The 15,287-nt window shown below is 43.0% G+C and overlaps 1 protein-coding gene and 1 long non-coding RNA gene across 3 annotated transcripts; one reads left to right on the top strand and one right to left on the bottom strand.

The window, feature by feature from the left end:
* Positions 1–1,640: 1,640 nt before the first annotated feature.
* On the bottom strand, positions 1,641–6,974 carry LOC124043969 (dnaJ homolog subfamily B member 11-like). The gene is made up of 10 exons (XM_046363163.1): positions 6,808–6,974; positions 6,126–6,282; positions 5,242–5,339; positions 4,861–4,996; positions 4,596–4,738; positions 4,386–4,468; positions 4,246–4,303; positions 3,830–3,941; positions 3,086–3,245; positions 1,641–2,795 (listed from the first exon to the last, which is right to left on the bottom strand). Exons 1-10 carry the CDS (start codon positions 6,879–6,881, stop codon positions 2,731–2,733), a joined length of 1,086 nt encoding a protein of 361 aa, XP_046219119.1. The 5' UTR covers positions 6,882–6,974; the 3' UTR covers positions 1,641–2,730.
* A 3,363-nt stretch (positions 6,975–10,337) lies between these two features.
* On the top strand, positions 10,338–15,202 carry LOC124042921. 2 transcript variants are annotated; one of them, XR_006840228.1, is made up of 4 exons: positions 10,338–10,613; positions 11,588–11,652; positions 11,771–13,271; positions 13,608–15,202. It is a non-coding gene; the product is annotated as an uncharacterized LOC124042921 (long non-coding RNA). The 2 variants fall into 2 exon arrangements; XR_006840227.1 differs by having other exon boundaries at positions 10,338–11,040.
* Positions 15,203–15,287: the final 85 nt, after the last annotated feature.

Here is a 15,287-nt window from a genome sequence, read left to right as displayed (position 1 = left end):
CTCTCAGTAATGTCAAGTGTGATCCCTGCGCTTATCTGCACCAACTCACTGTAGTGGTTGGACTGACAGGTCCAGGGGCGGTAGGTCAGCCCATCAGAGGCAATGCTCCCCTCTTGTGCCTCAGAGGGGTAGTTCACCATTCCAAAATCAATGTTTGTCAATCCACATTCCTAAATGAATAGGAAAGGTGGTAACTATCTAAAACAATGAACATAGATAGTGCCATTCATCTGGGTTTCAGGCGTATATATGTATGTAGCTGTATCTATTGTGGGACTCACCAATAGACTACCTGAAACTTTGAGGTTTGCAAAAATGTGATGCTGGAGTGAATTATCACTTTAATTCCAGTAACAATAGGTGAAGATGCATAACCTCTGTTGGGGATCTTCCTATGCAGCCAGAGCCATATGCAATATATGGCTCTGTACATAGCATGAGGTAAAACACAGAGCCTTTATACACCCTAATCACCAACCACCCCTGCTTGTTGGGTCTCATCCAGAGTGATAATGACTAAGGGATGTGTGGTGGGATGTGGAGGGAACTCCCAATACCACAGCCCTGCTATCTCTGTGGGAGTTCATGATACATACAGACTGCACACAGATACACAATTTTGCAGTTTGGACAACAAGTGATAATTGTAAGATAAATGTTTTAAATAAAAGCTATATCCCCATTATAAACCTGATAGAGATATGAGTAATCAGTTTGGGGGAAGCTGTGCGGAATGCACCTCCACACACACACGGACCTCCCATGTATTCACACACACAAATATGTATGCTGGTGGACAGACGCGCATATTACCACACTATAAATTCACCATACCGAAATGATTTGTGCGGACATCTTCTGCCGCACCCTAGCAGGCTCCCTGACATCCTTCTGCCCCCCCCCCCCCAGAGCCCTATGAACCCTGGTCAAAACTAGTGCACTATACAGGGAATAGGGTTCCATTTGGGATGAAGCCTGAGTCAGTCGACCCCTTGCGTTTAGGAGAGCAGCGACAGACAGTCAGTAAGTGGAACCAGCTCAGTCACAGAGGTCAGATTAAGATACAGAGTGGAGGAGTGAGTAAGAGGGGTTAACAGTGACGGACGGACCGACCAAAACACACACACACCACTACAGCACTGTGATGTCACTAATTAAGTCAGACAATCACTGCAGTAAAACCATAGTCAATGCTAGAGAAGGAAGTGCAACAGCCAAACAACCATCCACTGATCACTAACAATACTTCATCCTCAAAGCCAATGCCATAATAGACATGTTAATGCAGTCACATGACAAAGGTGTCTATGATGTGTAGAGGTCTTGCCTAGAGAGATAGAGAGTGGCCCAGGGGAGGAGAGCGTCTGCTAAATGTCTTAAATGTAAATGTAATGTAAATGTGACAGTAGACACCCGTTGCAGCCATTCTTTACACTTGCTTCCCTCTACTGGTCACACATTGGGACTACAGCGACTGGCCTTGCATGCAAGATAGAGATGTCAATAAGGTGGACAGTGGTGCTCCAGCCAGGCAAGACAGCATAGGTACACACACACAGTATAAAATCTCTCACACCCTTGACAATTGAATACTGTAAAATTCACTCCAATTTTGTTTAAAGCATAAAGTAACCTTTATGTAAGGTTATTTGACCAGGTAATTATTTATTAAACTTTTAATTGAAAAGTACATTTTCTCTCCTGTACTATAGCACATCCCATTATTCACAGTAGTCTCTTTCAGTCAGGAGGAGCAGTCCAAAGAACACAGGGCTGAAATGGCACCCTATGCCCTTTAAAAGTGCACAACTTCTGACCAGAACCCTATGGGAGCGGGTCAAAAAGTAACACACTATTTAGGGAAAAGTGTGCCATTTCAGACACACTCAGTCTGAGAGAGAGGAGAGGCAGAGCAAGAGGGGTGGATGGTGGTGGGAGGCAGAGCAAGCTGGAGATGGAGTCTCCAGACGAGGATGATATCCTTGTCACCCTAACGAGGAGGCAGCTAGGTAGCTCCAGAAGTACACTCAGTGGCCTTTCTTTCAGCAGACAGAATGCTCACTCATAACCTTACACCACAAAGAATACATCTAAACATAATCTAATTCAACAAAAGCAAAAAATGTTGTTTGTTCTTTCTTATTTACAAAGTGTTTTGACCGAATCTTTTAAGGTATCAGAGGGGTTAAAATCCCTCAAGGTTAAATGAAACGACCTAGTACAGTACCACATACATAAAACTTATCAAAACAGGGAGGGTGATAGTATTCCAGTCTTGCTGATGTCCATGAGAAGTTGTTGACTCCAGAGTCCTTTGATTCCAGGAAAGCTCCTCTTCTAGAGCTCAGTCAGGTGTGATGGGTTTAACATTGGAAATGGGAGCTTCCATGATCCAAGATGTATGTGATTGGTTGACAGTGGTTGACATTAAAAAGGTATGTTGACTTGAAGATCCAAACTCTCCAAATTGAAGCAAATAAGTAATTTGTCATTTGAGGGGGAATTAAGGTGGTAGTGAAATAATTTTGGAGACAAATACAGCATTAAATATAACCAGGACTTCTTAAAAAAAAAAAAACATCAAGCCACCTTCAGAATATTAGAAAATAAAACAAATCAACCCATCCTGAGAACAATCCAAAAATAAATACACCCCTAAGCGTGCTCCTTTGTTTGTGTGTGTGTTTTTTTGTGTGGCGCAGAACTCAGTCCAGACTGTCTTTTGGTGTGTCAGTATCCCTGTAGTCCATTGTAAACCTTCTGTACTGACGATTGTTTCAGAATCCCTCTCACTCCTGAGAACAACAAAAGGCACAATTTAAAGTGCTAACCATTTTAATCATAATTATTACATGTTTCAGAATCATTCATCGCCGACAAGTTAATCAGTAGTTTCATTGTCTTCGTGTCCTGCGCCTCTCAGTCTTTGTGTACATTGTTGATATGCCTAATCTTTATGGAAGAACAAGACCCCATACCTGATATGTAACATACAGTTGACCTTTTACTGATAGCATCAATGTCAACTCAAGTCTAATAGATCATTACAAAACCCTTCCCGCATGTTTATCAACTTCCTCCTTACCCTCTTTCTGATTGTCATCCAGCTGTGTCTGTGGGAACTCGATGTCAAAGGAGACAATGAGAGATCCACGGATGTTGTTGTTGTCAAAATTTGGCAGGCCTTCTCCCTTCTTCCACAGCCGGGCACCAGGCTTGGTGATCTTGTCCCTCTCAATGTGAACCTGCCACAGGGGCAGTCACAAGTCAATGTTGTTATCGATTCAAAAGATGTGTCAATTTTAGACCAATCATTCCAAACCCAGATAAAACCTACTCTGGACAGAAAGCATGCTCAATGGAGAATATCCATTGAAAGTTATTTTTAGTCCAGGAATAAGCTTAATTTGGGTCGGGGAAACTTGGCCATTACATTTGATTACATGTTGGAAAAACAGGTCATGTGTATTCCCGAGTGGCGCAGTGGTCTAAGGCACAGCATCTCAGTGCTAGAGGCATCACTACAGACACCCTGGTTCGAATCCAAGCTGTATCGCAACCGGCCGTGATTGGCAGTACTATAGGGCGGCGCACAATTGGCCCTGCGTCGCCTGGGTTTGGCTGTCATTGTAAATAAGAATGTGTTCAACTGACTTGCCTAGTTAAATAAAAGAAATGATTGGTCTCCACTGGGAATCCTGTTTCTGGTCCTGATTAAACACGTAGAATCGACCACAGACAGTTGGCCTGAGTTGGGGGAAAACTACCCAATGCATCACTGATCGTTAGTAGGCTGTAGTTGGATAGATGTGTAGGAGCCTTTACACACCGTATGTCCATCGAGGTGTGTGATGTCCATCTCAAAGCCAACTAGAGCCTCTACCAGAGAGATTGTGACGTTAGTGTACAGGTCGTCTCCTCGACGCTCAAACACTGGGTGTCTGGAAGCACACAATCATTGTTCAATAAAACGGCTTCAACTGACAACATATTACTGTGCAATAGAAACAGGCTAACAGAGTGAGAGAATGCATTTGCATAAAGCAAGCATACAAATAGATAAACAGAAGGGCCAAGACACAGACAATGCAAGTAGAGTACATTCCAAAAATATTTACATAACATCAACGTATTCACTTGACAGTTTGGTCTGTACTGAAAAAGGTATAGTACTCAAAAGGGTAGATCAGCCTCGTCAGAATCATTATATAATATCTGAAATAAGGAAATGCATGCTGCTCTTACTTCATAACTTTGATGCGGAAGCGTAGATCCCCTGGCTCGCCGTCGATGTGAGGTTCACCTGTAAAATATATGACTATTTATATACAATGACTTCACACTTGTTTACCCATGTTATCCTGATGGCTGAGTAAGCAGCTTACCTTCACCAATGAAAGGGTACTCCATCTCATCTCTCACTCCCTGTTCAATCTCCACCTCCAAAGTTCTCTCCTCATTCACCAGCCTGGGATCATTGAGAGAGACAAATCCTAACCATTAGGGTGAAACTATTTGCTTTATTACTGAGCATGTAAAGAAAGACACCATTGTCTCCTGCGTTATCAATCTCAGCCAATAGGACAGTGACTCACTTTATATTGGGGCACTCGTCACACACTACTTCCTGGGTCATCTGGAAGCGTCCAGGTCCGAGCTGCGTCGTCCTCATTTCCTGTCTGCAGTTGCATTTCCTTTTCCCAGGGGCCTCTTTGGCTACAGGCTTGTTGCGCACAACCTGGGCGGTGCATATAGATGTTATGATGAGAGTGGTAGCTATGTGTTGGACTAGGGTAGGACTGGTGAAGCACATCAATCCTATACAATATATCACAGACCACCATCAGTGATTAATAGTACCTCTACAAAGTTCCCAGAGTACACTTCTTCGAGTGTGACCTCCAGATCTAGTACTATGTCATTTCCTCTGGGAATGTTCCTGTCCTGTTGTCCTTGCCTGTTACCTCCAAACATGAAGCCAAAGTCCCCGAAGAAACTGTAAGAGGTGATTGTTGATGAGAGAACAGTGATGCCGAAGGCATTCTTTGATTCTTAAAACCTCACATGGCCTTAGGCCTACAATTGGGTATGGCTTGTAACTGGAATACAGATGTCATTATTTTACCACACACACTAGTGCCTAGTAGTATAAATGAATGGAACGCTCATTAGGTATTGTTAAGCAGAGGTATATGTAGTATATTATGGTAATTAGGTAAACCTACTATTAGGTCAACCTACCTGGAGAAGATATCATTGTGAGAACCATGGTGACCCTCTTTCAGACCATCCTCTCCGTATGCATCATACTGCTTCCTCTTCTCATCATCTGAAAGCACCTACAAACAGCACAACACCAGGGACTAACTCATTTAAGTCACAAAATAAAGGGTTTCGTTGAATGTGTGAATTTGCAACATTGTATAAACTTTAATTGCAAAGTCTTAATATCACATAAAACAATATTAAATAGCTCATCATGCAATTGTCCTAATTTGAACCCTTTCAATTTTGTTATCGGATTAGTAGTCACTCATAATGCCATTGGTGCACATCATAGAAGCGGTCACTGAGCAGGTCCGCGTGCTCCACGTCGTGTTTTCATGAGAGCAAGCGGACCACAATATGAGCCAATCAGAGGCAGCCACACGGTCTTCTTGGCCAATCAAAAGGCTTATGTCGTTTCCATAGACACTCTCCTTGGTTAAGGGATACAGTATTTTCAACCTAATTTACGTTACCCGCTCAGGCATCTTTTTACGCCTGCTACGTTAGGTTACCAACAACAACCAAATAGGTTGATTCAGTTTCCTACAAAATACGTTTGTATCGGTGCCTCGGGCGCTTCAGCAAATGAAATATAACGAAAACCCTAATATACACCCTGGTTAAATTAGATGTATTAAAATATTATTGGGAGTGAAGCAATAAAACGCTAGCGTTAACTCATAAAACTCAACTAAGTTGCCGTTCATATTTTGTAAATATCTTAATGACATGAGCATTGTTTCCGAAGCCACAAATCAGACACCATTATTATACTGGTAAAACAAAAAAAGGGCCATTCAACACATTAGAAGATAAATGATATATGTTGCAGGTAAACACAGCGGGTAATTTCCTACCTCATAGGCTGACCCCAGGTCTGCGAATTTGTCAGCAGCAGTAGGGTCATCGGGGTTTCTGTCAGGGTGCAGCTGGAGAGCCAGTTTTCTGTAAGCCTTCTTGATGTCCCTCACAGATGCCGACTTGCTCACCCCCAAGATCTTGTAGAAATCTCGCCTGTAGAGAAAGGTGAAAATGCGAGGGGAATTTAGCTACAGACTCTTGTAGATACATTATTTCCCTTCATGATAGGGACAGGTGTAGTAGGGTTCGCAAACGTGTCGTTTATATATAATAATTTTTGCTTGTGTCTTGTATTTGTGAAGTGGGGATCACCCAGAGTGATCGATTGATATCAATAACTCATTTGAGAGTACAAAGCCAGCGGGAAAGCTAGCCCACTTCCCTGAGATGGCATTCATCATTCCCTTGAATAGTATGACTCAGCCGATACACGATACTGGAAACAAAGAATCAGGCAAGGGTGATGTTGACTACCCTTTCGGACAACTATTTATTTAGCGTGTTCTTGAGATTGCTTCTTTTACCCCTCCAGCTAGTAGCGAGCTAGCCATATTACACATGGAGAATGGGGTTCAAAAGTGTAGACCAATCACAGTGAAACATGTGTACCAGTTAGCGACACCGCGTTTAACCGTTGCAGAAGCCGTGTGCACGGATAATATAGAAACATGTACTTACCCTGCAAGCACTGCCGCAACAAAATACAGGACAAGACAGCAAACACTGCCCAGATTCATCCCTTTAACGGCCATAGATCCCTGTTTCTTCAAGAAACCAACAGAACAACCCGGCTTTTTGATGTTGGCTTCCTTCTGTCACCAGTTCTCTTCCTTCTGTCAAATCAGAACCGCCCACGTGAAACCCAGAAGTCCCGCCTCTCATCCTAAAGCACGCCCACCCTTAAAGGCGCTGCATGGTCAAACTGCTGTCTGCATTGGCCATGCAGCATTTACAGTGTTACGGTCTCTGGGCATTCATACGGTACTTCCTGCGCTTCGTAGAGCAACGCAGAGCTGTTGTGGAGGAAGTAATCAAGTAAGTTAGGTTCTGTTTATACAGGACCTCCCGCCACCATCTATCGTCCACCTATAATGACAATGCGGAGCTATATGGCACTATATGGACCCCTCCGCATTGTTATTGAGCCCTCCGCATTGTTACAACATTTGGGAGGCGCAAGGCGATGCGGTACATGGCTCGATTAGGCCTCTGCATGAATCCAGACGCTCTGCAATTCCATTACACCCTCCGGCCACATTTCTGATCGAGCATAAATGGGCTTTTAGCTACAGCAACAAAAGCCGGTGTAAACTTTTGCTATATCTTTGCAATAGCATTTTTAGTGGATGAATGTAGGATGTACATCGTTTTCAGCAATATCCCCCAAAATCGATAAATATTCTCCCTTTCTGTCTGATTGAGAAAGAAGAGCGCAATTGCAGCCTGCAATTCCTGCATGTGGGCATCACAGGAGGTTGGTGGCACCTTAATTGGGAAGAACGGGCTCATGGTAATGACTGGAGCAGGCTCAGTGGAATAGTATCAAATACGTCAAACACATGGTTTCCATTCCATTTGCTCTGTTCCGGCCATTATTACAAGCCATTCTTCCCTCAGCTGCCTCCACTGGTGGGCATTCCAGCATCTGCAGGAACCACTCTTTATACTTCTACTGGTAAATGTTTTAATTAGGACAGGCAGGATTGATCCTGGGGTCAGTAGGGGGCGCTAAAGCACTAGCTAGTAGCTAGGTAGCTGTACACCTGTAGACAGTGTCTTTCGCCCCCGCCTGTCAGGCACCGTTTTCCCGGTGCTATTAAATGATGGCAATCGGGAAACCCCGCAAGCGAGGGCGACACAGTTAACTAGTTACCTAGCACACTGTCGCCCTAGCCTCCTGTCTCCCTGCATGTCGGGGACTGTTATCCTGCAGTTCTGTTAACAATGGTGAGGGCAGGCGACGCTCCCGCTAGGACTGCTATAGTCAGGGGCAAAATAAATCTGTTAATAAAAGTATTGTCTGCCACAGTGGACTATAAAAATACCCGTAAAACCTAGCGGTCAAACACGGAAATGGTTAAAATAATTTTCCCACCAATTTTACAGAGACTTCAAATTAAGTATGCATTTGGTGTAGGCTTATCTTTGCGTGACATTTTGATAACCGTGTAATTCTCTTGTGACAAAGTGAGTTCTATCAATAGATTTGCCTAAAAATAAAATAATTCAATACTAATCAGCAACAGAGAAGACCTCAGCAAGACCACAAATTCCTGCAGGAAGCTCCTGCACATCATCTCTAGCTGACACTGTCCGCTACCGTTCACCAGTGCGATCAGAGACCTGTGCCCAATCCAAGATGAACTCATGTGCTGTATTGAAATGAATTGAATAAAGTGTTGAACTTCTTCTGTCCCCCTTCTCTGTCTCAGCTAGCCACTGACTACACTTTAGCTACCTAGTTAGCAGAGCAGTAGATACAAACAAATGGTATTACTTAGCTGAGATAATTGTTTGTACAGTATGTCGACCTCGGTGTCTATTTCAAACCTGATGGCAAGGATGAGCATAAGAGCTTTAAAATGGGAGAATACCACTATGCGCCTGGCCATGTGGAGAAGTGCAGCTATAGTGAGAGGCAATTTACCAGTTTGGTCAGGGCCAGAATGAGGGATAAAGTTGATTCTGTGTCAGAGTGTAGATATGAACTATACTGCTGTTAACATTCTATAAGGAAAGATACACTTTAACTAGGCAAGTCAGTTAAGAACAAATTCTTATTTACAATGATAGCCTAGGAACAATGGGTTAACTGCCTTGTTCAGGGGCAGAATAAAATATTTTTTACCTTGTCAGCTCGGGGATTCAATCTAGCAACCTTTCGGTTACTGGCCCAACACTAACCACTAGGCTACCTGCCCGCCATTTTAGCAATTATATAATCATTAACCAGATTACCAATGATACCAGACTTAGATGAGTGATAAATCAGTTCTAAGATGTCATTGATGAGAATTGGTCAAAAAATCTATTGATGTTCAGAATTGATCATGTTAAGACATCCAGCCTGTATTGCCGTTTCATGACTAGAGACATCTTCAAAGGCACAGTATTTATTTATTCAGAGTGGCACATGCATTCACACAGTCTTGACTCCTTCCAACTATACGATTGATATGTCAAATGATAAATCACAAATGATATATTAAAAGTTTATGGAAAAACTACTTTTGTCCTCATGAAAATGACAGTTTATTAAATATTCCACAGCTGTAATGTCATCAATTAAATCAAACTTTATTTCTTACAACATTTCTTACAACAAATGCATTTCAAGGTGTTCAAAGTCATGAATTGAAAGGCATATGGCACTTAACATCCTTCCTCTTGGGAGGTCTCTATTAGTGACCAGGGGATTCTCTACCACATGTGAATGCCTCTGTGGAGCTCATAAGTGTAGCCATGCAGCCTATTTTGGAGTATTCACAATATCGGCCGTACAGATGTGGAATGCCAGTGGAGGAAGCCAGCAATGCCCAACAATGTGCAGTCCGTGGAGGACCTATACCCAGCCGAAGACTACAACCCTCTGTCTTGAGAGCCCAGAGAGGAGGAACTTCAGTGACTAAGGAACCGTTTCCGGGGCATGTTCAGTGGAATAGCACGTCTCCTTGAACCTGAGTCAGAACAACCGCTAACCTCCTGTCTGTACTGGACATTTTCTTTTTAAAACAAGGGTACCTGGGGAATGCAACATTCTAGTAATTTAAAAATGCCAGGTAGCTAGCTAGGTAATTAGAAAAATGCCCCCCCCCCAAAAAAAAAAAAAAATATATATACATGAGAAATACACTATCAATTATTCACACAACAAACTAAAAAGGCTATAATATTTACATGTTAGGTTACTTGCTACTTGTTGATGAGAGTTTGTATGGATAAATGTGGAGGTTTTTCCTACTCTGTGCCTTGAGTGATGACGTTAAAGCTTGCGACGGGAAGTGTAGTTCTGTATGATAGCTACATTTGCAGCTAATTAATATTTCATTTTTGGGAGGGTAATTACAGATAAAAACTGATAAAAGTTACCTTGTCCGGTGGAGATTTGCACAGTTGTTAAAACGTTGTGCCAGGGTAAGCCTACACAAAACACAGACCTTATATTAAGTAGTTATAAAATCCCCTATGGAAAAATGAATGGTGGAAAAACGATTGGAACCATTTCCGGGGTTTACCGCTAGGTTTTATGGGTATTATAACGCGTACTGTGGTACTCAATTTCCATTTTGAGTCAGTGGTAAGGGGCGTTCCTGCAGGGATGCACACATGCAAGAACGCCCGAATTGTGGGCTGCAGTGTTACCGGTAATAAACAAACCAAAAGCCAGCCCAGGTTGATAAGCTACTAAACTTGAATTTAAGGACATTATTACCAGTTACTTTTCCTGGAGCTTCGAGACAGGACCAGAAATCGTTTAGACTAACGTTAGTTATAAACTTACTGAAGCCAAGTGTTTTGTCTGTCTGCTAACGCGTTAGTCTGCTTTGTATCAGCTAGCTACTAACGTTCCCTTAATGCTAAGCAAATAAATCAAGCAACTGCTGTCAGCTTCATTCTATTTCTATGCCAGATCGTCTCTGCTTGCCGGTTGTCATGGGAACATCAGACAGACGTCCTAGTATCCAGGACGCCAGGAGGGAACAACAGAGCCAGACAACACAAACATTTGCATTGGAGCAAGAGGCAGTGAAATAAATGCCATTTAGGAAGCAGTCAGTGAAAGGGTCCATATGCCCATTCTGTTCACTATAATGTTAAAAATCAGTTTTTACAACAGCTAGTTAGTTATGATACCACTTTCATCTAATACTGCAATATTGATATGAAGACCAGAACCCACCAATGAAATAGGTGAACTCTTGTTTAAAACTTTTTGGCATCCTCCAAGCAGGCTGTCATGTGCTTTTTTACTGAGGAGGGACTTCTGTCTGGCCACTAACATAAAGGCCTGATTGGTGGAGTGCTGCAGAGATGGTTGTCCTTCTGGAAGGTTCTCCCATCTCCACAGAGGAGCTCTGTCAGTGACCATCAGGTTCTTGGTCATCTCCTTGACCAAGGCCCTTCTCCCCCGATTACTCAGTTTGGCTGTGTGGCCAGCTTTAGGGAGAGTGTGGTAGCAGGAATACAAGATCGTTATATTATTACACCAAATGGTTGTTTTATTCTTGCCTCAAACAGCGAAAGGGTCCATAACGCCCATGTCTTCATAGTTTTTACAATAAATGGTTTTCCTTTTCTGTAAGAACAGTACCCTCTGCTCAACTCTGCAACCTCTGACCGTGTATGTGTCTTTCGGAGGGGTTGAAATAAAGTATAACGCATGTATCTGTTAGATATCTGTTAGATATTCGTGTACATTGGACAATAAAGTCATCTTTTTCTTCTTTCTTCTTTGCAGTGCCTCAGCCTGGTGATGGAGGACTCAGTGTACCCCAGACGGGCAGTGTTAGTATGTCTATATAGGTTAGTGAGTTATCTTGTGACTGTTTTATAGCTCACCTTTTTTTGTGGGAGAAGTAGAGAGCTATCAGGTTTGAACCATGGCTGTGTGTCTGTGACTGACCGTATTTCTGTTCTCCAGTGGAGGGCGCTATGAAGAGAGCTAAGATCGCCCGGAACACCCACATTGTTACGGAAACCCTATAGCCTGACCCATTTAACAACCACAACAGATCAGCTTCAATAGAGACGGTAGTAGTGTTTATGCTTTGTTATTTATATAATTTCTACTTTTGACTTTGATGACTTTGATGATTTTCATCTCAGCCATCATTCAATCCATCACACAGTGTTGGTGACTAGAGCTTTACTGTAGTTAACATAGTAAATAATTTATTAAGTAGTTGTGAAATGTTCTGTTATGATACGGGGCAGGGTAGCCTAGTGGTTAGAGCGTTGGACTAGTAACCGAAAGGTTGCAAGTTCAAATTCCCAAGCTGACAAGGTACAAATCTGTCGTTCTGCCCCTGAACAGGCAGTTAACCCACTGTTCCTAGGCCGTCATTGAAAATAAGAATTTGTTCTTAACTGACTTGCCTAGTTAAATAAAGGTAAAATAAAAAAATAAAAAAACAAATGGGGGGACAAGGTTAGTGTTAGGACATAGACAAACACTACCCTGATACACTTCCACACACCATCTCCAAGTAGCAGCACCAACCGAGTCAAGGGCTCTGTTCTGCCAGGAAGCCTTGATAATTCCTTAGGGGCAAGTGATCAAGATTGCTTGTCAGTCCAGGGGACAGGAGGCCAGAAGCCTCTCAGTTGGCCTTTGTTTGTTTCATGGTGTTACTTCATCTCTTTAGTTGGGAATGTGTTTTTTGTATTTTCCTTTTTGTACACCTTTATGTTTCATCATCTAAACAAATAATAATCCGCTTGGAATGGCCTACCAAGAGGTCAAGAAGGAGCTGGCCCTGGACCAAAGGTAAGGTGGCTGTCTCCTGGGTGAGTACATTTAACACCTAGTCGCACACACTTACTTCCCACGTTTATGCACACATCAAATCAGGTTACAGACCATTTAGCTGGGCTTAAGACCCCCATAGACATAACGAGAGCAACAAAATCAGTACACTAGTTATTGGTTTCGTAGCAGTTCCTTTAATATTGCTATACTGTAACAATGTCCATTAGCTCAGGTGCGATGACATTCACAGTGGTGTGTGTGTTTTAGGTCAGTGAGCCTAAACGTCAGGGTGGTGTTTGTGGCTGGCCATAGGGTCCTCCTCCTACTGTACCATCCACGCCATCAGCCCCACTCAGCCCATACTCCTCCCCGGGAACACTGCTCTCACCCCAGGGCCCTTCCACACACTACCCCTCCCTGGAGGATCACATGGCAAGTGTGGGTTTAGCTGTGGTGCCAAACGCCTGGGACCAGCCCTTACTGCTGGGTGTGAAGGGCACCACCCCAGACCCTGGCTCCTACCGTTTCCTGACACCCGCTGAGTTTTTACAATTGGAGGAGGCACTTGTGAGGTGCCTGGTGGACTGCCATTGATGTACCAGAAGGCCCATGAGGAGAAGGAGAAGAGTGTACAGGACTGGCAGAAGATGGTGAAGGATGCCCACCTGAACAAGTGAGTGACAGAGCAGACACAGACACTACCAGTCAGCCATTCTACCGCTTAGATTTATCAGCAATTTGACCAACGCTCAGTGAGTGGAAATATGAAGTGCTTTCCAGTTTCCAGGATCAATGTGAATATAATGCAGCCACTCGAAAAGTCTGTGACTACTGTGTCGCTTAATTTACATAACAAGTGACCCAGTTGCGTTCACTAATATGATTTACAAATAAATGCAATCATTTAATGGGGAGCTAATTGAGGGGCCCAAGTGCTCATTTAAAGTGAACTCTGGTTGTCTGCTAATGTTTCTGAGTCTTGTTCCTGTAGTAAGTTGTCTATTTTCAGAGAGCGGTGGCGTCAGTTCCAGGCCCTGGTGGAGCAGAAGTTCCATGATTGGCTGTTGGAGTCGGGACACAGACATGGGCTGGACAGCCTTATCCCCCCCTGCATCACTTCCCAGGACCCCTCGCACAGCGACAGCCTGGAGGCCGGGCCAAATGACACCAGGCAGGAAGGGACATCTAGATGGACAGTGGGGAGGACACCTTTTGCCTTGCTGACTTTTTGGGTTCTTGTTGATGGAGATCCCCATACAAAGAAGCTTTTGCCTCACAGTCAGCTGTTTGCTTCACAGCCACTGGTAGCACTAAGCCCTTTGTTTGCATGCTGTCCACAGTTCCAGACAGGCCTGGATCTGATCTGAGGATCACTAGACTGCAGAAGGGTGGCCTGGTATACACCTCTGGCTCTGTTCTCGTCCCCTGTATGCTGTCTCGCCCTCCCACTGCTGCATTCCTTCATCTAGTTGAGACTGGTGTGTCCAGATTCTCTACCCTTGCACACTCACTCTCATGGATTTACCAATGGTGGGGATGGTAGAGAATCAGGACACAGGCAGTGGTCCTATTGTTAGCCACTCAGGTTAGATCTGCCTAGAGTCTGGTTCTTCTGCTGTGTGTACTGTACCAATGATATAATAGGGAATCATTTAACTCTCTGTTAAATTCAGAGATTGACCTTCCAGTATAGGGGAAAGATGTATTAATGTATACATATGATATTAAGTTGTTAATATGTATTTTCTGGTAGCGTAGGAGAGAAGGTGTGATGAATTTAAAGGCCTGTGCCAAATTCCAAGGAATGTAATACCTTTAGCACCTGAGTGCCAGTCTGTTTGTGCTGTCATGTCAACTGCTTATCACTCATTGTCATGTCAAACTGTTTCAAAATGTTTGACTTTGGCAATGGGGTTGGCAAGAGCACAAACCGATCTGGGACCAGGCTAGTACCTCCCTCAGATTGGACTTTGGTCTGTAGACTATAATAGCCACCTCGAAGAAGATGGCAGAACACATTAGTGTTATGAGAAGAGAAAGATGCCTTTGAGGGAGCAGTTATATTCCGTTACATGGGCCATTAAGTTATATTCCGTTACTGTGTACTATTAAAATAAGCCTAGCATGCTCCAGAGAATGCTGATGTTGCTAGGTAACCAGGTATTTCTCTTCCTTATTAGTCATTTGCTTTGCTTCTTCGGCCAGTGTGGATGGATGAGATTGTATTATTGTTCTTCTGCCTTGCTGCTGTAGTTTAGTTCTCAGGGACTTCCCCTGTGTATGGCCTCTTTATTGTTATGTTATCTTATTGTGTTACTTTCTATTTTCTATTTTACTTTAGTTTATTTAGCAAATATTTTCTTACCTCTATTTCTTGAACTGCGTTGTTGGTTAAGGGCTTGTAAGTAAGCATTTCACGGTAAGGTCTGTTGTATTCTGCGAATGTGACAAATAAAAATGGATTTGCCTTTCAATTAAATTGCACTATGTCGGCCTACTTACATGTTACAATGGAAATTATTTTCATGTTTTCTAAGAGCACAATTTTGTTGTTCTTTTTTTTCTTTAGTCATGAATAAACTATTCATTTTTGCCTTGACATGCCTTTTATTGTTGAATATCGTACTTTCATAGAGACCCTGTATATCGACCTCAGCTAATGTTTAGTTATACTGTTGGACAAATCACA

The sequence above is a fragment of the Oncorhynchus gorbuscha genome, linkage group LG09 (genome assembly GCF_021184085.1).
Source record: "Oncorhynchus gorbuscha isolate QuinsamMale2020 ecotype Even-year linkage group LG09, OgorEven_v1.0, whole genome shotgun sequence".
NCBI classification, from domain to species: Eukaryota; Metazoa; Chordata; class Actinopteri; order Salmoniformes; family Salmonidae; genus Oncorhynchus; species Oncorhynchus gorbuscha.
The sequence above is the reverse complement of the archived record's forward strand: the minus strand, read 5'-3'. Positions and strand labels throughout refer to the sequence as shown.